Source organism: Heterodontus francisci, chromosome 28 (assembly GCF_036365525.1).
Source record: "Heterodontus francisci isolate sHetFra1 chromosome 28, sHetFra1.hap1, whole genome shotgun sequence".
Taxonomy (NCBI): Eukaryota; Metazoa; Chordata; class Chondrichthyes; order Heterodontiformes; family Heterodontidae; genus Heterodontus; species Heterodontus francisci.
The window spans coordinates 11,788,975-11,815,566 of record NC_090398.1 but is presented as its reverse complement, the minus strand read 5'-3'; the positions used below and the strand labels follow the sequence as shown (position 1 = coordinate 11,815,566).

At 50.2% G+C, this 26,592-nt stretch overlaps 1 protein-coding gene across 1 annotated transcript in view; it reads left to right on the top strand.

Moving 5' to 3' along the window:
• LOC137385091 (CD5 antigen-like) overlaps positions 1–26,592 on the top strand; it is a 67,768-nt gene that overhangs the window by 12,801 nt on the left and 28,375 nt on the right. The window contains exons 2-3 of the mRNA XM_068059846.1: positions 2,448–2,480; positions 17,170–17,223. Of these exons, the coding sequence (XP_067915947.1) occupies positions 2,448–2,480; positions 17,170–17,223 (87 nt within the window). The remainder of the gene's footprint in view (positions 1–2,447; positions 2,481–17,169; positions 17,224–26,592) is intronic.

The window sequence follows — 26,592 nt, the reverse complement described above, 5'->3', positions numbered from 1 at the left end:
GGGCCCGAAGCTCTGGAATTCCCTCTCTGAACCTCTCCACCTCTCTCTCCTCCTTTAAGGCTCTTTTTCAAGCCTGCCTCTGTGACCAACCCCTCCGAATATCTCCTTGTGTGTCTTGGTGTCAAATGGTGTTTGACAATCGCTCCTGGGATGTTTTTACTGCATTAAGCATGCTCTGTAATGCAAGTTGTTGTTGTTAATTGGCACTGGGAGTTGAGGGGTGGTAATGGGACACGTAAAGAAGTAAAGGGAAGGGTCAAAAGGAGGTGTAAAGGGCACAACAGCAGGAAAGGTCCAGCACCTGCTGTCTGAGAAAATGGGAGCAGAGGTTACGAGCTGAAATTGTTGAACTCAGCCTGGAGGTTTCAAAGGCTGTGAAGTGCCTAACTGAAAGATGAGCTCTCTCCCTCGAGATTGCAGTCCAGCATCAAATATTACCACCATTAAAAGTGAAGACATATTTATATCATGTTATTTATATCGAATTATTTCTGTCATGGGCAACCCAAAGAACTTTATGTCCAATGCAGTACTTTCCTGACATGTAGTCGCTGTTGTAATGTGTGAGGCACGGCAGCCGATTTTTGCACAGCACGATCCCATGCTCAGCAATGCAATAATCACCAAATAAACTGCTTTTTAATGATGTTGGCTGAAGGATAAATATAGGCCCCGGGAAACACTGCACTTCTTCAAGATACATCCAAATGTGTGTGCCAGTTTAATGTCTCATCGGAAGGATGGCACTTCCAATAATGTGGTGCTCCCTCAGTACTGAGCCTCCGACAGTGCAGCACTCCCTCAGCACTGACCCTCCGACAGTGCAGCACTCCCTCAGTACTGACCCTCCGACAGTGCAGCACTCCCTCAGTACTGACCCTCCGACAGTGCAGCACTCCCTCAGTACTGACCCTCCGACAGTGCAGCACTCCCTCAGTACTGACCCTCTGACAGTGCAACACTCCCTCAGCACTGACCCTCTGACAGTGCAGCACTCACTCAGTACTGAACCTGCGACAGTGCAGCGTTCCCTCTGTACTGACCCTCCGTCAGTGCAGCACTCCCTCAGTACTGACCTTCCGACAGTGCAGCACTCCCTCAGTACTGACCCTCTGACAGTGCAGCACTCCCTCAGTACTGACCCTCCGACAGTGCAGCACTCCCTCAGTACTGACCCTCTGACAGTGCAGCACTCCCTCAGTACTGACCCTCCGACAGTGCAGCACTCCCTCAGTACTGACCCTCCGACAGTGCAGCACTCTCTCGGTACTGACCCTCCGACAGTGCAGCACTCCCTCAGCACTGACCCTCCGACAGTGCAGCACTCCCTCAGTACTGACCCTCTGACAGTGCAGCACTCCCTCAGTACTGACCCTCTGACAGTGCAGCGCTCCCTCAGTACTGATCCTCTGACAGTGCAGCGCTCCCTCAGTACTGACCCTCTGACAGTGCAACACTCCCTCAGTACTGACCCTCCGACAGTGCAGCACTCCCTCAGCACTGACCCTCCGACAGTGCAGCACTCCCTCAGTACTGACCCTCTGACAGTGCAGCACTCCCTCAGTACTGACCCTCTGACAGTGCAGCGCTCCCTCAGTACTGACCCTCTGACAGTGCAGCGCTCCCTCAGTACTGACCCTCTGACAGTGCAACACTCCCTCAGTACTGACCCTCCGACAGTGCAGCACTCCCTCAGCACTGACCCTCTGACAGTGCAGCACTCACTCAGTACTGAACCTGCGACAGTGCAGCGTTCCCTCTGTACTGACCCTCCGTTAGTGCAGCACTCCCTCAGTACTGACCCTCCGACAGTGCAGCGCTCCCTCAATACTGACCCTCCGACAGTGCAGCACTCCCTCAGTTCTGGCTCTCCGACAGTGCAACGCTCCCTCAGTAGTGACCTTCCGACAATGCCACACTCCCTCAGTTCTGCCCTCCGACAGCGCAGGGCTCCCTTTGTCCTGACCCTTGGGACAGTGCAGCACTCCCTCAGTACTGACCCTCCCACAATGGAGCGCTCCATCAGTACTGACTCTCCAACAGTACAGGGCTCATTCTGTCCTGGTACTGGGGAATGTTGGCCTGGATTACAGGCTCAGATCTCTGCAGTGGGATTCCAAACCACCATCTTTCCACTCAGGGCCTGAGTGTGTTGCCAATTGAGCCATGGGTGATGCATAATTGTTCATAAAGTCACATCAATTGTCCATATTACTGGCTCTTACTAAAATTATCATTGATGGGAAATAACCAGGGTTCCTGCTCCTGATCACTGTCCGGTGACCCCTGGGTTAGAGAGAGAGGGGAAATCAGCCAGGGTTCCTGCTCCCGATCACTGTCCAGTGACCCCTGGGTCTGCTTTGTGTGCACTGTGTTATTTCTCGTTTCTCCCTATGCTCACTCAATCTGCTGTTCATGCCTGACCTTGCTCTTCTCTTTCATTTCAGGACTGACCAGCGGAATGTCCTCTTCAATTCAGGGTAAGTGAGAACTCAGTCTGGCACCACCCATTGAATGGGAACGGGATGTCAGTGAGAACCATACCTGAGTTATTTCAGATAGTCTGATGGGGAGCAAATGTGGGGGAGACGAACTCTGACCTGTGACCTTGGTGACCTGGGATCGACTCCAAATTCAGACAGAGGGCAACGGTGGAGGGGGGGGGGTGGTGGGGGGAGGCTCCTCAAACCCTCTAGCTCTCCTCTCTCTCTCTTTCTCATGACATCTGTTTATGATTTGAAGTTATGTTCAGCCTGAAACTGAGCTAAATGGGTTAGTTCAGTTGGAAAGACCAGAAGATGTGGAGAGAAGGATAAAGAGGAGTGTCACCCCGGGTGTGAGGACTCGAACAGACAGTGTTGTTCTTGTTATCTGAGCATGTGCAGTGTTTGATCAAGTCGAGCAATGCCTCGGTTTTAAAACTTTCCTCTTTGTTTTCAAATCCCTCCATGGCTGCCCTCACCCACCTCCCAATCTCTGTAACCTCCTCCAGCCCCGACAACCCTCCCTATCTCTGTAAACTCCTCCAGTCCTCACCCACCTCCCGAGATCTGTAACCTCCTCCAGCCCTCACCCACCTCCCTATCTCTGTAACATCCTCCAGCCCCTACAACCCTCCCCATCTCTGTAACCTCCTCCAGCCCCACCCTCCCTATCTCTGTAACCTCCTCCAGCCCCTACAACCCTCATTATCTCTGCAACCTCCTCCAGCCCCTACAACCCTCCCCATCTCTGTAACCTCCTCCAGCCCCACCCTCCCTATCTCTGTAACCTCCTCCAGCCCCTACAACCCTCATTATCTCTGCAACCTCCTCCAGCCCCTACAACCCTCCCTATCTCTATAACCTCCTCCAGCCACTATAACCCTCCCTATCTCTGTAACTTCCTCCAGCCCCTACAACCCTCCCTATCTCTGTAACCTCCTCCAGTCCCTACAACCCTCCCTGTCTCTGTAACCTCCTACAGCCCCTACAACCCTCCCTATCTCTGCAACCTCCTCCAGCCCCTACCACCCTCCCTATCTCTGTAACCTTCTCCAGTCCCTACAACCCTCACTATCTCTGTAACCTCCTCCAGCCCCACCCTCCCTATCTCTGCAAACTCCTCCAACCCCACCCTCCCTATCTCTGCAACCTCCTCCAGCCCCCTACAACCCTCCCTATCTCTGCAACCTCCTCCAGCCCCTTCAACCCTCCCTAACTCTGCAACCTCCTCCAGTCCGTACAACCCTTCCTATCTCTGTAACCTCCTCCAGCCCCTACTACCCTCCCTAACTCTGCAACCTCCTCCAGTCCGTACAACCCTCCCTATCTCTGTAACCTCCTCCAGCCCCTACAACCCTCCCTAACTCTGCAACCTCCTCCAGTCCGTACAACCCTCCCTATCTCTGCAACCTCCTCCAGCCCCTACAACCCTCCCTATCTCTTCAACCTCCTCCAGTCCCTACAACCCTCCCTTTCTCTGTCACCTCCTCCATCCCCTACTGCCCTTCCTATCTCTGCAACCTCCTCCAGCCCCTACAACCCTCCCTATCTCTGCAACCTCCTCCAGTCCCTACAACCCTCCCTATCTCTGTAACCTCCTCCAGCCCCACCCTCCCTATCTCTGCAACCTCCTCCAGTCCCTACAACCCTCCCTATCTCTGCAACCTCCTCCAGTCTGTACAACCCTCCCTATCTCTGCAACCTCCTCCAGCCCCTACAACCCTCCCTATCTCTGCAACCTCCTCCAGCCCCTACAACCCTCCCTATCTCTGCAACCTCCTCCAGCCCCTACAACCCTCCCTATCTCTGTAACCTCCTCCAGCCCCTACTACCCTTCCTATCTCTGCAACCTCCTCCAGCCCCTTCAACCCTCCCTATCTCTGCAACCTCCTCCAGCCCCTACTACCCTTCCTATCTCTGCAACCTCCTCCAGCCCCTTCAACCCTCCCTATCTCTGCAACCTCCTCCAGTCCCTACAACCCTCCCTATCTCTGTAACCTCCTCCAGCCCCTACAACCCTCCCTATGTCTGTAACCTCCTCCAGCCCCTACAACCCTCCCTATGTCTGTAATCTCCTCCAACTCCTGCAGCCCTCTCTATCTCTGTAATCTCCTCCAGTCCGATTACTCTCAGGCATATCTGTACCCTCTCCATTGCCCTTGCCCCTCCCCTGATTTTAATCGCTCCACCATTGGTGGCCGTGCCTTCCGCTGCCTGGGCCCTCAGCTCTGGAATTCCCTCCCTAAACCTCTCCACCTCTCTGGCTCTCTTCCCTCCTCTAAACCGCTTCTTAAAATCTACCTCCCTGGGATCCTATCATCTCCTTGTCTGTGTTGCGGCTGAGTTTTATTTAAAGGTCGTTTCTGTGAAGTGCTTGGGGATGGTTTGCAGCTATAAAAGTGCTTTCTAAATGAAAGTTGTTGTTGTAAATCGAGAGGAACGCTTTCCTCTGGTGTGGATTGGTGTGGAGACCTTCACACGCATGCACTTAGACACTCATTCACACACTGACTCACAGTCGCGCTCAGACACACACACACACACCACACACACACCACACACACACACACACACACACACACACACACACACACACACACACACACACACACACACACACACACACACACACACACACCCCCCCCCCCCAGTGGGAAAGATTCTCATGTTAAACAAAACCATTCTCCCTTCTCCAGTTGCGAGGCATCTGCCGTTTCACCTCCTCCTGCTTCCCACCCAGAGTGGCCATTTCCCCTATTGTCAGCAGAGCCAGGCTCTTTGACTGCAGTGGCAGTGCCAACTCTTGTGCTAACCCAGTCCCCTCCCACCCCTACGTCCTCACGCTTGCAGCAGGGGTCACTGGGAGGTAATCAGTAGTCTAGAACTAACTCTGGTGAGACCACACCCGGAGTTACTGTGTTCAGTTCTGGGCACCACACCATCGTCTCACTGAATGGCGGAACAGGCTCGAGGGGCCGATTGGCCTCCTACTGTTCCGACGTTCCTGCAAAGGCAGTCTGGTTTAGTAACCTCCCACACGCAGAGGGCACGAGGCCCGTTTGTGCCACCGGATACCCAATGCCCTTTCCCCCACCCAAGTACTGCTCCCGCCCCCAGACTGTGACGGTTTGAGTCAGACAGGAGCTGGGAATGGAGTCCAGACCCACCGTTTGCTCTCCTTATATAGGCGTGCAGCGAGAGCTAGTCTTCATCTCTAACCACTGCCTTCCCGTCACCCACACAGCACAACAAAACAACACGAGAAACAACCAGGCCCTCACAGCCAGCCTCAAACACCAAAGCTCAGCACATTCCAGGCTGCAGATTCACTCCATATTGAACATGTGCTGTACCTGTCCTGGGAGTGTTTGATGGGGACAGTGTAGAGGGAGCTTTACTCTGTATCTAAACCCCGTGCTGTACCTGTCCTGGGAGTGTTTGATAAGGCCAGTGTAGAGGGAGCTTTACTCTGTATCTAAACCCCGTTTTTCATTTCTTTTTGGGAGTGTTTGATGGGGACAGTGTAGAGGGAGCTTTACTCTGTATCTAACCCCGTGCTGTACCTGTCCTGGGAGTGTTTGATGGGGACAGTGTAGAGGGAGCTTTACTCTGTATCTAAACCCCGTGCTGTACCTGTCCTGGGAGTGTTTGATAGGCCCAGTGTAGAGGGAGCTTTACTCTGTATCTAAACCCCGTGCTGTACCTGTCCTGGGAGTGTTTGATGGGGACAGTGTAGAGGGAGCTTTACTCTGTATCTAAACCCCGTTTTTCTTTTCTTTTTGGGAGTGTTTGATGGGGACAGTGCAGAGGGAGCTTTACTCTGTCTCTAACCCCGTTTTTTTTTTTCCTTTTGGGAGTGTTTGATGGGGACAGTGTAGAGGGAGCTTTACTCTGTATCTAACCTCGTTTTTTTTTTTTATTTAATTTTTTTTTGCTTTACTCTGTATCTAACCCCGTTTTTTTTTCTTTTTGGGAGTGTTTGATGCGGACAGTGTAGAGGGAGCTTTACTCTGTATCTAACCCCGTTTTTTTTTTCTTTTTGGGAGTGTTTGATGGGGCCAGTGTAGAAGGAGCTTTACTCTGTATCTAACCCCGTTTTTTATTTTATTTTATTTTTTTTTGCTTTACTCTGTATCTAACCCCGTTTTTTTTTTCTTTTTGGGAGTGTTTGATGGGGCCAGTGTAGAGGGAGCTTTACTCTGCATCTAACACCGTTTAAAAAAATAATTTTTTTTTTTTGCTTTACTCTGTATCTAACCCTGGATTTTTTTTTATATAATTTTTTTTTGCTTTACTCTGTATACTACCCCGTTTTTTTTTTTCTTTTTGGGAGTGTTTGATGCGGACAGTGTAGAGGGAGCTTTACTCTGTATCTAACCCAGTTTTTTTTTTTCTTTTTGGGAGTGTTTGATGGGGACAGTGTCGAGGGAGCTTTACTCTGTATCTAACCCCGTTTTTTTTTTTATTTAATTTTTTTTTGCTTTACTCTGTATCTAACCCCGTTTTTTTTTCTTTTTGGGAGTGTTTGATGGGGACAGTGTAGAGGGAGCTTTACTCGGTATCTAACCCCGTTTTGTTTTCTTTTTGGGAGTGTTTGATGGGGCCAGTGTCGAGGGAGCTTTACTCTGTATCCTACCCCGTTTTTTTTTTTTTTTTGGGAGTGTTTGATGGGGACAGTGCAGAGGGAGCTTTACTCTGTATCTAACCCCGTTTTTTTTTCTTTTTGGGAGTGTTTGATGGGGCCAGTGTCGAGGGAGCTTTACTCTGTATCCTACCCCGTTTTTTTTTCTTTTTGGGAGTGTTTGATGGGGACAGTGCAGAGGGAGCTTTACTCTGTATCTAACCCCGTTTTTTTTTTAATTTAATTTTTTTTTGCTTTACTCTGTATCTAACCCCGTTTTTTTTTTCTTTTTGGGAGTGTTTGATGGGGCCAGTGTAGAGGGAGCTTTACTCTGCATCTAACACGGTTTAAAAAAAAATTTTTTTTTTTTTGCTTTACTCTGTATCTAACCCTGGATTTTTTTTTATTTAATTTTTTTTTGCTTTACACTGTATCCTACCCCGTTTTTTTTTTTCTTTTTGGGAGTGTTTGATGCGGACAGTGTAGAGGGAGCTTTACTCTGTATCTAAACCCCGTTTTTCTTTTCTTTTTGGGAGTGTTTGATGGGGACAGTGCAGAGGGAGCTTTACTCTGTCTCTAACCCCGTTTTTTTTTTCTTTTTGGGAGTGTTTGATGGGGTCAGTGTAGAGGGAGCTTTACTCTGTATCTAACCCCGTTTTTTTTTTAATTTAATTTTTTTTTGCTTTACTCTGTATCTAACCCCGTTTTTTTTTCTTTTTGGGAGTGTTTGATGGGGACAGTGTAGAGGGAGCTTTACTCTGTATCTAACCCAGTTTTTTTTTTCTTTTTGTGAGTGTTTGATGGGGCCACTGTCGAGGGAGCTTTACTCTGTATCTAACCCCGTTTTTTTTTTCTTTTTGGGAGTGTTTGATGGGGTCAGTGTAGAGGGAGCTTTACTCTGTATCTAACCCCTTTTTTTTTTTAATTTACTTTTTTTTTGCTTTACTCTGTATCTAACCCCGTTTTTTTTTTCTTTTTGGGAGTGTTTGATGGGGCCAGTGTAGAAGGAGCTTTACTCTGTATCTAACCCCGTTTTTTTTTTCTTTTTGGGAGTGTTTGATGGGGACAGTGTAGAGGGAGCTTTACTCTGTATCTAACCCTGTTTTTTTTTTTATTTAATTTTTTTTTGCTTTACTCTGTATCTAACCCCGTTTTTTTTTCTTTTTGGGAGTGTTTGATGGGGACAGTGTAGAGGGAGCTTTACTCGGTATCTAACCCCGTTTTGTTTTCTTTTTGGGAGTGTTTGATGGGGCCAGTGTCGAGGGAGCTTTACTCTGTATCCTACCCCGTTTTTTTTTTTTTTTTGGGAGTGTTTGATGGGGACAGTGCAGAGGGAGCTTTACTCTGTATCTAACCCCGTTTTTTTTTCTTTTTGGGAGTGTTTGATGGGGCCAGTGTCGAGGGAGCTTTACTCTGTATCCTACCCCGTTTTTTTTTCTTTTTGGGAGTGTTTGATGGGGACAGTGCAGAGGGAGCTTTACTCTGTATCTAACCCCGTTTTTTTTTTAATTTAATTTTTTTTTGCTTTACTCTGTATCTAACCCCGTTTTTTTTTCTTTTTGGGAGTGTTTGATGGGGCCAGTGTAGAGGGAGCTTTACTCTGCATCTAACACCGTTTAAAAAAAAAATTTTTTTTTTTTTGCTTCACTCTGTATCTAACCCTGGATTTTTTTTTATTTAATTTTTTTTTGCTTTACACTGTATCCTACCCCGTTTTTTTTTTTCTTTTTGGGAGTGTTTGATGCGGACAGTGTAGAGGGAGCTTTACTCTGTATCTAAACCCCGTTTTTCTTTTCTTTTTGGGAGTGTTTGATGGGGACAGTGCAGAGGGAGCTTTACTCTGTCTCTAACCCCGTTTTTTTTTTCTTTTTGGGAGTGTTTGATGGGGTCAGTGTAGAGGGAGCTTTACTCTGTATCTAACCCTGTTTTTTTTTTTATTTAATTTTTTTTTGCTTTACTCTGTATCTAACCCCGTTTTTTTTTCTTTTTGGGAGTGTTTGATGGGGACAGTGTAGAGGGAGCTTTACTCTGTATCTAACCCTGTTTTTTTTTTTATTTAATTTTTTTTTGCTTTACTCTGTATCTAACCCCGTTTTTTTTTCTTTTTGGGAGTGTTTGATGGGGACAGTGTAGAGGGAGCTTTACTCGGTATCTAACCCCGTTTTGTTTTCTTTTTGGGAGTGTTTGATGGGGCCAGTGTCGAGGGAGCTTTACTCTGTATCCTACCCCGTTTTTTTTTTTTGGGAGTGTTTGATGGGGACAGTGCAGAGGGAGCTTTACTCTGTATCTAACCCCGTTTTTTTTTCTATTTGGGAGTGTTTGATGAGGACAGTGTAGAGGGAGCTTTACTCTGTATCTAACCCCGTTTTTTTTTTCTTTTTGGGAGTGTTTGATGGGGACAGTGTAGAGGGAGCTTTACTCTGTATCTAACCCTGTTTTTTTTTCTTTTTGGGAGTGTTTGATGGGGACAGTGTAGAGGGAGCTTTACTCGGTATCTAACCCCGTTTTGTTTTCTTTTTGGGAGTGTTTGATGGGGCCAGTGTCGAGGGAGCTTTACTCTGTATCCTACCCCGTTTTTTTTTTCTTTTTGGGAGTGTTTGATGGGGACAGTGCAGAGGGAGATTTACTCTGTATCTAACCCCGTTTTTTTTTCTTTTTGGGAGTGTTTGATGGGGCCAGTGTCGAGGGAGCTTTACTCTGTATCCTACCCCGTTTTTTTTTTCTTTTTGGGAGTGTTTGATGGGGACAGTGCAGAGGGAGCTTTACTCTGTATCTAACCCCGTTTTTTTTTCTTTTTGGGAATGTTTGATGGGGCCAGTGTCGAGGGAGCTTTACTCTGTATCCTACCCCGTTTTTTTTTTCTTTTTGGGAGTGTTTGATGGGGCCAGTGTAGAGGGAGCTTTACTCTGTATCTCACCCCGTTTTTTTTTCTTTTTGGGAGTGTTTGATGGGGCCAGTGTCGAGGGAGCTTTACTCTGTATCCTACCCCGTTTTTTTTTCTTTTTGGGAGTGTTTGATGGGGACAGTGTAGAGGGAGCTTTACTCTGTATCTAACCCTGTTTCTTTTTTTATTTAATTTTTTTTTGCTTTACTCTGTATCTAACCCCGTTTTTTTTTCTTTTTGGGAGTGTTTGATGGGGACAGTGTAGAGGGAGCTTTAATCTGTTCTAACCCCGTTTTTTTTTCTTTTTGGGAGTGTTTAATGGGGCCAGTGTCGAGGGAGCTTTACTCTGTATCCTACCCCGTTTTTTTTTTCTTTTTGGGAGTGTTTGATGGGGACAGTGTGGAGGGAGCTTTACTCTGTATCTAACCCCGTTTTTTTTTCTTTTTGGGAGTGTTTGATGGGGCCAGTGTCGAGGGAGCTTTACTCTGTATCCTACCCCGTTTTTTTTTTCTTTTTGGGAGTGTTTGATGGGGCCAGTGTAGAGGGAGCTTTACTCTGTATCTAACCCCGTTTTTTTTTCTTTTTGGGAGTGTTTGATGGGGCCAGTGTCGAGGGAGCTTTACTCTGTATCCTCCCCCGTTTTTTTTTCTTTTTGGGAGTGTTTGATGGGGACAGTGCAGAGGGAGCTTTACTCTGTATCTAACCCTGTTTTTTTTTTCTTTTTGGGAGTGTTTGATGGGGACAGTGTAGAGGGAGCTTTACTCTGTATCTAACCCTGTTTCTTTTTTTATTTAATTTTTTTTTGCTTTACTCTGTATCTAACCCCGTTTTTTTTTCTTTTTGGGAGTGTTTGATGGGGACAGTGTAGAGGGAGCTTTAATCTGTTCTAACCCCGTTTTTTTTTCTTTTTGGGAGTGTTTGATGGGGACAGTGTAGAGGGAGCTTTACTCTGTATCTTACTCAGTTTTTTTTTAAAGGTGACCTTTATACCCCAGGGCCCTTCTGCATATTTCATGTCGAAGGGGCCTTTATTCCTTTATATACATATTTTTAAAATAACTTTATTAAAACCAGATAAATGAACAAAAAACTCAAATTAAAATGCCATTCTCGGCGTCGACAATGCATTCCAGTCCCTGCGGTGCCCACCGGTCGCGGAAGGCCTCAAGCATACCGACGGACACCGCATGCTCCTTCTCCAGGGACACCCGGGCGCGAACGTAACTGCGGAAGAGGGGCAGGCAATCGGGGAGGACGAACTCCCCGAGTATCTAACCCCGTTTTTTTTTCTTGTCCCTGTTTTTCTTTTGGAGCTTTACTCTGTATCTAACCATGTTTTTGTTTTTATAAGGTGGCCTTTATACCCCAGGCCGCTTTTATATATTTCATGTCGAGGGGGTCTTTATTCTTCAGGCCCCCTTTATGTACATATTTACATTTTTAAAATAATGTTATTTAAAACAGATAAATAAACAAAAACTCAAATTAAAATGCCATTCTCGGCGTCGACAATGCACTCCAGTCCCTGTAGTGCCCACCGGTCGCGGAAGGCCTCAAGCGTACCGGCGGCCACCGCATGCTCCTTCTCCAGGGACACCCGGGCACGAACGTAACCGCAGAAGAGGGGCAGGCAATTGGGGAGGACGGACCCCCCGATGGCCCGCAGCCTGGACCGGTGAATTGCCACCTTGGCCAGACCCAGGAGCAGACCGACGCGGAAATCCTCCTCCCGGCCCAAGACCCTCCGCACCGGGTGCCCAAAGATTAGGAGCGTGGGACTGAAGTGCAGCCAGAATTTGAGGAGCAGCCCCTTCAGATACTCAAAGAGGGGCTGCAACCTCGCACACCCCGTATATATGTGGAACACGGACTCGTCCAGGCCGTAGAAAGTACAGGCGGCCTGGGAGTCCGTCAACCTACTTAAAAGCCTATTGCACGGGACTGCCCTGTGCAACACCCTCCACCCCAGGTCCCCGATGTACAGGGGGAAGACTCCCGCGTACAGAGACCTCCATCGGGGTTTCCCCTCGCCGCCAGATGGCAACGTGGACCGCCAGGGCGTGTCCGGCCGGCTGACGAGGGCGAGGAAGTGGAGAGTGTGCAGGAGCAGCCCGTACAGGAAACCCCTCCGCGCCGATTGGAATGGCACAGAGGGCATTTCCGAGAGGCAGCTCGGGTTGTGCGGGACCGGCTCCCGAGGAGGGTTTCGGGGCCTGGGTCCGCTGAGCAGTTCCAGCCGAGCGGGAGTCAGCTCGGCCGGGATCGCTCCGCGCTCCCGAGCCCCCTCGCCACCCGCAGTGAGGGGCGCCCCGGGGGTTTCGGCTACTCCTCCGCCCGCCGGACCGTCCCCGGAGTCGGCCGCCCGGACAGCCAAGGCGCTCTCCTCCGCCGGCGGGGGAGCACCCTGACTGGAGGCGACCATGCTCTAGACTCGGAATAGATCCCGGTAAAAGACAGGCAACTCCCTCAGAGAAGCGCGGCTAACGGACTCCACCGGGAGCTGCGTGTAGTCTTGAAGGCAGTGACACTGGCGGAAAAAATACTTCGCCAGCGCCCACCATCTGGGAGGACGCTTGACGTACAGGTATCTCAAAAGGGTCCGAAGGCGGAGAGTCGCAGCCTGGGTGCGGACGCACACCAGCGACTGGCCGCCCTCCTCAATCGTGAGACTCAGAATGCGGCAGAGACCCAGTGTTTCCTCTTGCCCCAGAAGAAATCGACGAGTTTCTTCTGGATCTTGGTGGCAAATACAGGGGGTGGGGCCAAATCTTCCAGGATCTGGATCCGCGACCTCACGTACGTGCCTCGGGACCCTATGAGCTTCAGGTCCCTCAGCGCGCCCTTCTTCTCTTTGTACGCCTGCCACAGGGCCGGGTCCACGACGGCATGACCGAGGCGGGACTCCAAGTCGAGCACCTCCCTCTCAAGGCGCCCGATCACGGCTTCCCGCCTCTTGGTCGACCCCTTCGCGTACTCCTGACAGAAGACGCGGATGTGAGTCTTGCCCACATCCCACCATAGCCTCAAGGAGGGGAAGCCCCCCTGCTTCCTTCTGCAGTCGGCCCAGAATCGACAGAACGAGTCCTGAAATCGCTCGTCCTCCAGCAGCCGGTTGTTAAAGTGCCAGTATGCAGACACCGCCCGCGTGCGGAGCGGAGTGAACTCCACCCACACCAGGCGGTGGTCCGAGCACGGCACCAGCTGCATGGAGGCCGTCGAGACGCGGGAGACGTATGCCTACGAAAAGTAGAGGCGGTCGATTCGGGACCCTCCTCCTCCAGACCTCCACATGAAGGCGCTGGAGTCGGGATGGAGATTCTGCCAGACGTCCACCAAGTTAAGGGAGCTGATCAGTCCCTTCAACTTCTCCACCGACGCTTGGCTGCGCTGGGGACCGGAACGATCCCCCACCTTGAGGGTGCAGTTAAAATCCACCCGAGGATGATGCACTCGCCGCTATAGATGGGGCTCAAGAGAGCGGCCACTTTTTCAAAGAAGCGCGCTTGCAACGCGCCGGGCCTGGCCGCGTACACGTTCACAAAGTGGAGCGGCACGCTACCCAGGCGAATGGCGAGGTGGAGCAAGCGGCCCGGCACTAGCTCCTTGACTCCCAAGATCTCCGACTGAAAAGTCGGGGCCAACAAGATAGCCACCCCACTAGAAGTAGGGGTGAGGTGAATCATGTAGACCCCACCCTGCCACTCCAGGAGCCAGGTAGCTTCATCTCCCGGAACGGTGTGGGTTTCCTGCAGAAAGCTCACCACATATCTCCCTTCCCTGAGGACTGAGAGATTGTGAAATCTGCGGTGAGACCCCCTGCTGCCGTTGATGTTGAGGCTGGCTATGGTTATCTTCATGTCAAAGGTACTTAAAACCCGTCACCAATACCTCACTGTGAGGAGGGAGTGGAAGTGCACCTGGCCTTCCACTCCCCCAGCAACCCATTGAGGAACACATTAAAACGGCGCCTCTCAACCAGTTTCACGCCCGCGCGCTTGCCCGCTTTCTTCAGGGCGGCACGGACGGACTGTATGATCAGCGCCAGATTCGACCAACGGCCGAGGGCCAGCTGAACTTTATCGCGGCAACCCCTGCAAGCCGCGAGGAAATCCCAGAGTTCCGCCGTGGGGATGAGAGGAGATTCGGTGGGAGGCACGAGGGACTCCACCACCTCACTGGCGATGGAATCAAGATCATCCTCCGTGCCCCACACCGAATCCCCATCCTCCTCCGCCAGCGGCTGACACACCCAGCACACACTGTGGGGCGGACGTCCCGGCCGCGCCAGCTGATCCCGCCTCCGTCACGATCCCACCCCCAGGATCGATGGCAGAGGAGTCCTCTATGGGTTCTATTGTGAAACTGGAGCCTGTGGGTACCAGCAGTTCAGGACCCCCCTCCACCTCCGTCCCCAGGCCAATGAGTGGTCCAGGGGAGACAGAAGTTCCCGACTCCGGAAATTCAGCCGGAGCCGAGACCGGAGGCGGAGAGAGGAGGCCATCTCCCGCTCCGCCAGCACCCACAGGCCCAGCAGATGGGGCAACATTCTCGGTTATAACCGGGTTGGGTGTCTCCTGGTTGGTGGTGGACTCCGGCTGGGAGGGCCAACCCTTTGGGGCCCCGCCCTCCCCTCTACTCAGGGCACTCGACCCAGTAGCAGTGGCAGAATGGGCAGCGTCCCCAGGCTCCCCCACAACAAGCAGGGCTCCACTGGCTTCCCCTGGAGGGGCCACATGTACAGGTGTCTCCCCCTCCCCTCCATCCTGAGGAATAGGGAGCTCCTGCCCAGACTTTGTAGCCGTGGTGGTGTTGGTAGGGGAAACCTGGGAACCCGAAACAGGAGACAGCTCCCCTCCAACAGATGGACCCTGCGTCTCAGGGCCCCTTCTTACCTCTGTGGAGGGGTGCCTTCTCCTCTTTTTCCCAGTTGGGTGCGGAGGCTCAGAGACCTCCATGTCATCAGAGGCCTCTGCCTCCCCACTGTCTTTTTTTTTATTCACCCTGGGCCTGAGCCCAGCCCTGGGGCAAGTTGACTCCCCGAGATCAGGCTTTGTGCTGAGCTCAGACCCGGGTAGTGTCACGGTGTCCAGGGGACGCGCCTCTCGATGTTTAATTCTCCTCCGTGCCTTCCTTCCACTTGGACGGTCACCCCCTCCCTGCCGGAGACTGAATGGTATCTGGTGGAGATGTAGGGGGTGGTGGGAGGAGGTGCAGTGGCACCACCCTGGGCCGCCGAGTTGGAGTTGACAGCCGGGAGGTTGGGGCAGTTCTTACGAACATGCCCCATCCACTTACAGACATGGCACCGCACCCCATCCAAGGTCCAGAAGACGCGGTAGGCTGTCCCCTGGAACTCTACATTAAAGTGGCCCTCTGTAACCTCCTCCCGCGCCAGCTGCATGAATAACTGGCGGCGGAAGGAGTCCACGTGTCGGAGGCTGTTCTCCCGAAGACCGAGCGGGACTGGGGTGAGCCCCGTCTTTACCTCCCCCAGATGGTGCAGGTGGGGAAGGAGGAGCTCACCAGAAATGAAGGGCGGGACATTGGATGGAATGAGCCTTTGCGCAGTGGCCTCCAGGGGGTCCACTGGCAGAAAGGTCCCGCCCACGGTGAGCCCCTTGCTCAGAGCCAGGGACACCGCCCGCTCGGTCCTCAGGCATAACACTGCCTTCCCGTACATTTTAGAGGCTGCAACAATGGCCGAAGGGCTGACAACCTCGGCCATTGCTTTCACACATGCCTCTATAGTCATGTTCGGGTGGATGTAGCTCTTGACCCCATGCTTCGATGTTAATAAAGCAAACGGTGACGGGGCAACAGGTGCAGCTGCAGCAGCCGCAGCAGCATATGTACGGGAAGGCCCCGCCACCGGCGAAGGAGGGCTTGCAATGGAGTCTAAGAGCCACCCCCAAGAAACAAAGCAAATTTACACAATTGAAACAAAAAACAAACAAACTTTAAACAAAGTGGAGTGGAAGTAGAGGAGGATAGGGGTAGGAAGGTAAAGGAAAAGGGGAGGATAGGTGACTGAGGCGACTGAGTGGAGGAAGGGAGAGAAAGGCTGAAAGGGATGTTTGATCCATCTGCCAGTTGGAGCACCTTTGTAGCAATTAGTCCAAAACTGTTTGTTGTCTTCCAGTTGGGGGAGGCTTCTTCGCCCGGGATGGCTGGAGCCGCCTGATACTCTCCTCTTCTGCTTTTGACAAAAAAAAGTCTTCACCCGGGCAACTCCAGCTGTCCCGAGCAGGCAGTTGGGGTGGGGAGGGAGCTCCCTGTGTGCAAGCACCAATACAAATACAGGGGCCCCCGACTGGATTTGGCAGCCCCACCCAAGTCTTCCGGCCTCTTCTCCCTCCCCCAAACAGTCCAAACTTAAGAGTTCTTCAGGTGCCCTGACACCCACTTCTCCAAAACAATTTCAGCCTTCCTTGATGGTTTCTCTCCACTCTGCATTCATCTCTCTCCACTTCCTCCAATTACTCCAGTCTCCTCTCTCCAGTCGCTGCAGCACAGGTGCAGCTGCTCCCCCTGATTGCTGGCAGGAAGTGCTCCAAATTGCCCAGCCAATTCCAGTGCTGTACCTGTCCTGGGAGTGTTTGATGGGGACAGTGTAGCGAGAGCTTTACTCTGTATCTAACCCCGATTTTTTCTTTTTTTTTTCTTTTTTTTTTCTGGGAGTGTTTGATGGGGACAGTGTAGAGAAAGCTTTGCTCTCTATTTAATCCTGTGCTGTACCTGTCCTGGGAGTGTTTGATGGAGCTTTACTCTGTATCTAACTCAATTTTTTGTAGTTTTTCTTTCTTTTTTTGTGCTCCAAATTGCCGAGCCAATCCTGTGCTGTACCTGTCCTGGGAGTGTTTGATGGGGACACTGCAGAGGGAGGTTTAATCTGTCCCTCACCTGGGCCTTCACGATGGAGAGCTTGGCCATTCTGTGCCCAGTCGTGACCCACCCCTTGGGCTCCTGCCCAATGTGTGCCCACTGTCAAGCTTGCATGATCCAGGATGTTAAAGGATTCACCAACCCATGACGTTAACACTGCAGTGTGTGAAGTGAACAGAAATCTGTCTCGTTCCAAAGCAGGTTCAAGTATCGTGATTGTGTCCCTTTGTGGAGGTCTGTTCCTATCGTGTTTCCTTCCTACCTGAATTGATGATTAATCTCTCACTCTGTGTTTGTAGGCTTGTGTAACACGACAAAACCCGTTCCGACAGTGCCAAGCTTTCCAGCCACTGGTGAGTACAGCATCCTTAACTCTGAATTGTCAGCTTATAAAACAGCAACAAGAATAACTTATAGTGTTACGACCCAGTGAGAAAGGGGTCTAGGGTTCCCTCTCAGCCTTCACCTGGTCTTACTGTAACAGGGTTTAATTTTAATTTCATGTTTTTAGCTCCCCCTTGGTGAATCCTTGTTCACCGCTTTCCAATTATAAAGCAAAGAAACCAGCACAAACAGGCTTTCTCGGGTTTAAAAAAGAAAAGTTGAAATTTATTGAACTTAAACTCTAATTCGGTTAACGCCTACGGATGCACGATGTGCCCACGCTAGCATGCATACGAGATGCAAACATGCAGATAGAGACAGAAAAGAGCAGAAGAGAAATAAAGTGGAAAAGTTTGCGGCAATATCTGAAGAGTTTTTGTTACAGTTCTTCGAGCTCACTGTAGAGTCCTTAATTGGAGGTAGATCTTGCTTTTCATTGGGGCCCAGTGTTCTTCTTTAACCTTGTTCACTGCAGGAGACTTTTCTCATTTGGGGTTCAAGTGTCTTAGGTGTGCACAGGACACGGATGGCAGAGTTTTGGATGAGCTCAAGTCATAGGTGGGAGGCTGGCCAGGAGAGCATTGGAAGAATCCAGACTGGAGATAGCAAATGCATGGCTCATGCTTTGATTAGCAGATGGGCTGAAGCAGGAGTGGAAAAAGGCACTGTGACAGCGGTGGAACTAAGTGGTCTTGGTGATGGAGAGGATATGTGGTCAGAAGCACAGCTCAGGGTTGAAGTTGCAAACTGTCTGATTCAACCTCAGTGTCTCCATTCCCTCTATGTTTATTAGATTAAACTCACACTCACAGCTCCATCTATACTTAGAACCAATATGAGGGGAGGTTACAGAGAAAGGGAGGGTTCTAGGGACTGGAGGAGGTTACAGAGATAGGGAGGGTTCTAGAAACTGGAGGAGGTTACAGAGATAGGGAGGGTTCTAGGGACTGGAGGAGGTTACAGAGATAGGTGGGGTTCAAGGGGCTTTTTAAAAATTCATTCATGGGATGTGGGCGTCGCTGGCCAGGCCAGCATTTATTGCCCATCCTTAATTGCCCTTGAGAAGGTGGTGGTGAGCTGCCTTCTTGAACCGCTGCAGTCCATGTGGGGTAGGTACACCCACAGTGCTGTTAGGAAGGGAGTTCCAGGATTTTGACCCAGTGACAGTGAAGGAACGGCGATATAGGTCCAAGTCAGGGTGGTGTGTGAGTTGGAGGGGAACTTGCAGGTGGTGGTGTTCCCATGCATTTGCTGCCCTTGTGCTTCAAGGTGGTAGAGGTTGCGGGTTTGGAAGGTGCTGTCTAAGGAGCCTTGGTGCATTGCTGCACTGCATCTTGTAGATGGTACACACTGCTGCCACTGTGCATCGGTGGTGGAGGGAGTGAAATTTGTAGATGGGGTGCCAATCAAGCGGGCTGCTTTGTCCTGGATGGTGTCGAGCTTCTTGAGAGTTGTTGGAGCTGCACCCATCCAGGCAAGTGGAGAGTATTCCATCACACTCCTGACTTGTGCCTTGTAGATGGTGGACAGGCTTTGGGGAGTCATGAGGTGAGTTACTCACCTCAGGATTCCTAGCCTCTGACCTGCTCTTGTAGCCATTGTATTTATCTGGCTACTCCAGTTCAGTTTCTGGTCAATGGAAGACCCTCGGATGTTGATAGTGGGGGATTCAGTGATGGTAATGCCATTGAATGTCAAGGGGCGATGGTTCGATTCTCTCTTGCTGGAGATGGTCATTGCCTGGCACTTGTGTGGCACGAATGTTACTTGCCACTTATCAGCCCAAGCCTGGATATTGTCCAGGTCTTGCTGCATTTCTACATGGACTGCTTCATTGTTTCATTGTCTGAGGAGTCACGAATGGTGCTGAACATTGTGCAATCATCAGCGAACATCCCCATTTCTGACCTTATGATTGAAGGAAGGTCATTGATGAAGCAGCTGAAGATGGTTGGGCCTCGGACACGACCCTGAGGAACTCCTGCAGTGATGTCCTGGAGCTCAGATGATTTACCTCCAACAACCACAATCATCTTCCTTTGCACTAGGTATGACCCCAGCCAGAGGAGGGTTTTCCCCCTGATTCCCATTGACCTGAATTTTGCTAGGGCTCCTTGACGCCGTACTCAGTCAAATGCTGCCTTGCTGTCAAGGGCAGTCACTCTCACCTCACCTCTTAAGTTCAGCTCTTTTGTCCATGTTTGAACCAAGGCTGTAATGAGGTCAGGAGCTGAGTGGCCCTGGCAGAACCCAAACTGAGCGTCACTGAGCAGGTTATTGCTAAGCAAGTGCCGCTTGATGGCACTGTTAATGACATCTTCCATCACTTCACTGATGATTGAGAGTAGGCTGATGGAGTGGTAATTGGCCGGGTTGGACTTAGAGTCATAGAGTCGTACAGCATAGAAACAGGCCCTTCGGCCCACCGCGTCCATGCCAACCATAATGCCTATCTATACTAATCCCACCTGCCTGCATTAATTCCATATCCCTCTATGCCTTGCTCATTCAAGTACCTGTCCAGATGCCTCTTAAATGTTGCTACTGTTCCTGTCTCCACCACCTCCTCTGGCAGCTCATTCCAGATACCCACTATTCTTTGTGTGAAACATTTACCCCTTGGATCCCCTTTAAACCTCCTCCCTCTCACCTTAAATCTATGCCCTCTAGTTTTAGCCTACCATGGGAAACAGACTTTGGCTATCTACCCTATCTATGCCTCTCATAATTATATACACCTCTATCATGTCCCCTCTCAGCCTCCTTCACTCCAGGTAAAACAGAACCATCCTATCCAATCTCTCTTTATAACTCAAGCCCTCCAAACCAGGCAACATCCTTGTGAATCTTTTCTGCACCCTCTCTAACTTAATCACATCTTTCCTGTAGTGCGGTGACCAGAACTGCACACAGTACTCCAAATGTGGCCGAACCAACGTTATGTGCAACTGTAACATGACGTCCCAACTCTTGTACTCAATGCCTCAGCCGATGAAGGCAAGCATGCCGTACGCCTTCTTCACCACCCTGTCTACCTGTGTTGCCACTTTCAGGGAACTATGTACTTGCACCCCAAGGTCTCTCTGCTCAACAACTCCCCAGGACCCTGCCATTCACTGCATATGTCCTGTCCTGGTTTAACTTCCCAAAATGCATCACTTTACACTCGTTAAATTCCATTTGCCAATCCCTTGCCCACTTTCCCAGTTGATCGATATCCTGTTGTAACCTTAGATAACCTTCTTCACTGTCCACTATACCACCAATTTTGGTGTCATCTGCAAACTTACTAATCATGCCCCCTACATTCACGTCCAAGTCATTAATATATTTGACAAACAACAGAGGGCCCAGCACCAGTCGCTGCGGCACACCACTGGTCACCAACTCCAATCTGAAAAACAACCCTCCACTACACTGAAGCAGCGATAGTGTGAGCGAGGTGTCAGCTGGGAAGGTGAGTTTCAGTTTAAAATAACTTACCTTTTGTTGCAGCAGCTTTTTCTGAAGCAGCGATAGTGTGAACGAGGTGTCAGCTGGGAAGGTGAGTTTCAGTTTAAAATAACTTACCTTTTGTTTCGGCGGACAAGGGACTGCTGGGTAAGTAAACCTATATATTCGTGCAGTGGCTAAACCCGAAACACTACACGTGTAGTGTCTCCCACCCATCCTCCTCCTCTAACCCAAATAAAAAGGACTCTTGTGTGGAGGGTTTGGTAAGGTAAGGTTTTCCTTTTTTTTAAAATCTCTGTTGTCAATTTAGAGCAGAGGGGATGGAAGCTAGGGCAGTTGCATGCTCCTCTTGCAGGATGTGGGAGGTGAGGGTCACCACTTGTGTCCCTGCTGACTTCACCTGTGAGAAGTGCACCCAACTCCAGCTCCTCACAGACCGCGTTAGGGAACTGGAGCTGGAGCTGGATGAACTTCGGATCATTCAGGAGGCTGAGGGGGTGATAGAGAGCAGCTATAGGGAAGTAGTGACACCTAAGTTACAGGATAAAGGTAGCTGGGTGACCGTCAGGGGAGGGAAAGGGAATAGGCGCACAGTGCAGGGATCCCCTGTGGCCGTTCCCCTCAATAATACGTATACCGTTTTGGATACGGTTGTGGGGGGGGACGACCTACCAGGGGAAAGCCACAGTGGCCAGGTCTCTGGCACTGAGCCTGGCTCAGTGGCTCAGAAGGGAAGGGGGGAGAATAGGAGAGCGATAGTGATAGGAGATTCAATGGTTAGAGGAACAGACAGGAGAGTCTGTGGTCGCGAACAAGACTCCCGGCTGGTATGTTGCCTCCCGGGTGCCAGGGTCAAGGATGTCTTGGATCGAGTCCACAGGATTCTTAAGGGGGAGGGGGAGCAGCCAGAGGTCGTGGTACATATCGGTACCAATGACATAGCTAGGAAAAGGGATGAGGACCTGAAAAGCGAATATCGGGAGTTTGGTTGGAAGCTGAAAGGCAGGATGAGCAGAGTAGTATTCTCAGGATTGTTACCGGTGCCACGTGCTAATGAGGCTAGAAACAGGGAGCGAGTGCAGCTGAACACGTGGCTACAGAACTGGTGTAGGAGGGAGGGATTCAGATATGTGTATCATTGGGATACCTTCTGGGGAAGGTGGGACCTGTACAAGAAGGACGGGTTGCATCTGAACTGGAGGGGCACCAATATCCTGGGCGGGAGGTTTGCTGGAGCTCTTCGGGAGGGTTTAAACTAGTTTGGCAGGGGGATGGGAACCGGAGCCACGGATCAGTGGATGGGGTAGCTGTTGAACAGGCAGATACAGAGTGCAGAGAGTCTGTGAGGAAGGTTAGACAGTTGACAGGGCAAAGTTGCAGCCAGTATGATGGGTTGAAGTGTGTCTATTTTAACGCAAGAAGTGTCAGGAATAAGGGTGATGAACTGAGAGCATGGATCAGTACTTGGAGCTACGATGTTGTGGCCATTGCGGAGACGTGGATATCACAGGGGCAGGAATGGATGTTGGATGTTCCAGGGTTTAGAGGTTTCAAAAGGAATAGGGAGGGAGGTAAAAGAGGTGGGGGAGTGGCATTGCTAATCAGGGATAGTATCACAGCTGCAGAAAGGGAGGTCGTCGAGGAGGGTTTGTCTACTGAGTCATTATGGGTGGAAGTCAGAAACAGGAAAGGAGCAGTCACTTTGTTGGGACTTTTCTATAGACCCCCCCAATAGCAACAGACACACGGAGGAACAGATTGGGAGGCAGATTTTGGAAAGGTGCAGAAGTAACAGGGTTGTTGTCATGGGTGACTTCAACTTCCCTAATATTGATTGGAACCTCCTTAGTGCAAATAGTTTGGATGGAGCAGGTTTTGTCAGGTATGTCCAGGAAGGTTTCCTGACTCAATATGTAGATAGGCCGACTAGAGGGGAGTCTATGTTGGACTTGGTGCTTGGCAACGAACCAGGCCAGGTGGCAGATCACTCGGTGGGAGAGCATTTCGGTGATAGTGATCACAACTCCCTTACCTTTACTATAGTCATGGAGAGGGATAAGAGCAGACGGGATGGGAAAATATTTAATTGGAGGAGGGGGAATTACAATGCTATTAGGCAGGAACTGGGGAGCTTAAACTGGGAACAGATGTTCTCAGGGAAATGCACGACAGAAATGTGGAGGTTGTTTAGGGAGCACTTGCTGCGACTGCTGGATAGGTTTGTCCCGATGAGGCAGGGAAGGGATGGTAGGGTGAAGGAACCTTGGATGACAAGAGATGTGGAACAGCTAGTCAAGAGGAAGAAGGAAGCTGACTTAAGGTTGAGGAATCAAGGATCAGACAGGGCTCTAGAGGGTTACAAGGTAGCCAGGAAGGAACTGAAGAATGGACTTAGGAGAGCTAGAAGGAGACATGAAAAAGTCTTGGCGGGTAGGATTAAGGAAAATCCCAAGGCGTTCTACACTTATGTGAGGAACAAGAGGATGGCCAGAGTGAGGGGAGGGCCGATCAGGGATAGTGGAGGGAACTTGTGCCTGGAGTCGGAGGAGGTAGGGGAGGTCCTAAATGAATACTTTGCTTCAGTATTCACTAGTGAGAGGGACCTGGTCATTTGTGAGGACAGCGTGAAACAGGCTGATATGCTCGAACAGGTTGAGGTTAAGAGGGAGGATGTGCTGGAAATTTTGAATGATATGAGGACAGATAAGTCCCTGGGGCCAGACGGGATATACCCAAGGATATTACGGGAAGCGAGGGAAGAGATTGCTGCGCCTTTGGCGATGACCTTTGCATCTTCACTGTCCACTGGAGTAGTACCGGATGATTGGAGGGTGGCAAATGTTGTTCCCTTGTTCAAGAAAGGGAATAGGGATAACCCTGGGAATTATACACCAGTCAGTCTTACGTCGATAGTGGGCAAATTATTGGAGAGGATTCTGAGAGACAGGATTTATGATTATTTGCAAAAGCATGGTTTGATGAGAGACAGTCAGCATGGCTTTGTGAGGGGCAGGTCATGCCTCACAAGCCTTATTGAATTCTTTGAGGATGTGACAAAACACATTGATGAAGGAAGAGCAGTGGATGTGGTGTATATGGATTTTAGCAAGGCGTTTGATAAGGTTCCCCGTGGTAGGCTCATTCAGAAAGTAAGGAGGCATGGGATCCAGGGAAAGTTGGCTGTCTGGATACAAAATTGGCTGGCCCATAGAAGTCAGAGGGTGGTAGTAGATGGAAAGTATTCAGCATGGAGCTCGGTGACCAGTGGTGTTCCACAAGGATCTGTACTGGGACCTCTGCTCTTTGTGATTTTTATAAATGACTTGGATGAGGAAGTGGAAGGCTGGGTTAGCAAGTTTGCCGATGACACGAAGGTTGCTGGAGTTGTGGATAGTGTGGAAGGCTGTTGTAGGTTGCAACGGGACATTGACAGGATGCAGAGCTGGGCTGAGAAGTGGCAGATGGAGTTCAACCTGGAAAAGTGTAAAGTGATTCATTTTGGAAGGTCGAATTTGAATGCGGAATACAGGCTTAAAGACAGGATTCTTGGTAGTGTGGAGGAACAGAGGGATCTTTGGGTCCATGTCCATAGATCGCTCAAAGTTGCCACCCAAGTTGATAGGGTTTTTAAGAAGGCGTATGGTGTGTTGGCTTTCATTAACAGGGGGATTGAGTTTAAGAGCCGCGAGGTTATGCTGCAGCTCTACAAGGCCCTGGTTCGACCACACTTGGAATATTGTGTTCAGTTCTGGTCGCCTCATTATAGGAAGGATGTGGAAGCTTTAGAGAGGGTGCAGAGGAGATTTACCAGGATGCTGCCTGGACTGGAGGGCATGTCTTACGAAGAAAGATTGAGGGAGCTAGGGCTTTTCTCATTGGAGCGAAGAAGGATGAGAGGTGACTTGATAGAGGGGTACAAGATGATGAGAGGCATAGATAGAGTGGATAGTCAGAGACTTTTTCCCAGGGTGGAAAGGGCTATCACCAGGGGGCATAATTTTAAGGTGATTGGAGGAAGGTTTAGGGGAGATGTCAGAGGTAGGTTCTTTACACAGAGAGTGGTGGGTGCGTGGAATGTGCTGCCAGCGGTGGTAGTAGAAGCAGATACATTAGGGACATTTAAGCGACTCTTGGATAGGTACATGGATGATAGTAGAATGAAGGGGATGTAGTTAGTTTGATCTTAGAGTAGGTTAATAGGTTCGGCACAACATCGTGGGCCGAAGGGCCTGTACTGTGCTGTACTGTTCTATGTTCTATCTTCTACGACCCTCTGCCTCCTATCACCAAGCCAATTTTGTATCCAATTTGCCAGCTCACCTTGGATCCCATGTGTTCTAACCTTCTGGACCAGCCAACTATGCGGGACCTTGTTAAAGGCCTTGCTAAAGTCCATGTAGACAATGTCCATTGCCCTGCCCTCGTCAATCCTCTTGGTCACCTCCTTGAAAAACTCAATCAAATTCGTGAGACGTGATTTCCCACGCACAAAGCCATGCTGACTATCCCTAATCAGACCATGCCTTTCCAGATGCATATAAATCCTGTCTCTCAGAATCCCTTCCAATAACTTTCCCACCACTGATGGATGGCCCTACTAGAGAAGGGGCTACACTCGATCTCCTCTTCGGAAATGAGGAAGGTGGTTGATGTGTCAGTGGGGGAGCACTTTGGGACCAGTGACCATAACTCTGTTAGATTTTAGATTTAGATTTAGAGATACAGCACTGAAACAGGCCCTTCGGCCCACCGAGTCTGTGCCGACCATCAACCACCCATTTATACTAATCCTACACTAATCCCATATTCCTACCACATCCTCACCTATCCCTATATTCCCCGACCACCTACCAATACTAGGGGCAATTTATAATGGCCAATTTACCTATCAACCTGCAAGTCTTTTGGCTGTGGAAGGAAACCGGAGCACCCGGAGGAAGCCCACGCAGACACAGGGAGAACTTGCAAACTCCACACAGGCAGTACCCAGAATTAAACCTGGGTCGCTGGAGCTGTGAGGATGCAGATAGTTATGGAAAAGGATAGGACTGGTCCTCAGGTTGAAGTTCTAAATTGGGGGCAGGCTAATTTCGATGGCATCAGACAGGAACTCTCAAAATTCTGCTGCTGCTGATGGCCCACAGCGCCTCATGGATGCCCAGTTTTGCATTGCATGATCTGTTCGAAATCTATCCCATTTAGCACGGTGGTAGTGCCACACAACACGATGGACGGTATCCTCAATGTGAAGGTGAGACTTCGTCTCCACAAGGACTGTGCGGTGGTCACTCCTACCAATACTGTCATGGACAGATGCATCTGCGGCAGGCAGATTGGTGAAGACGAGGTCAAGTATGTTTTCCCCTCTTGTTGGTTCCCCCACCACCTGCTGCACACCCAGTCTAGCAGTTATATCCTTTAGGACTCGGCCAGCTCGGTCAGTAGTGGTGCCACCGAGCCACCACCCATAGTACATTCTGTGCCCTCACCACCCTCAGTGCTTCCTCCAAGTGCTGTTCAACATGGAGGAGTACTGAGTCATCAGCTGAGGGATGGCGGTAGGTGGTAATCAGTAGGAGGTTTCCTTGCCCATGTTTGATCTGATGCCATGAGACTTCATGGGGTCCGGAGTCGATGTTGAGGACTCCCAGGGCAACTCCCTCCCTACTCTATACCACTGTCCCACCACCTCTGGTGGGTCTGTCCTGCCGGTGGGACAGGACATACCCGGGGATGGTGATGGCAGTGTCTGGGACATTGTCTGTAAGGTATGATTCCGTGAGTATGACTATGTCAGGCTGTTGCTTGACTAGTCTGTGGGACAGCTCTCCCAACTTTGGCACAAGCTCCCAGATGTTAGTAAGGAGGACTTTTCAGGGTCAACA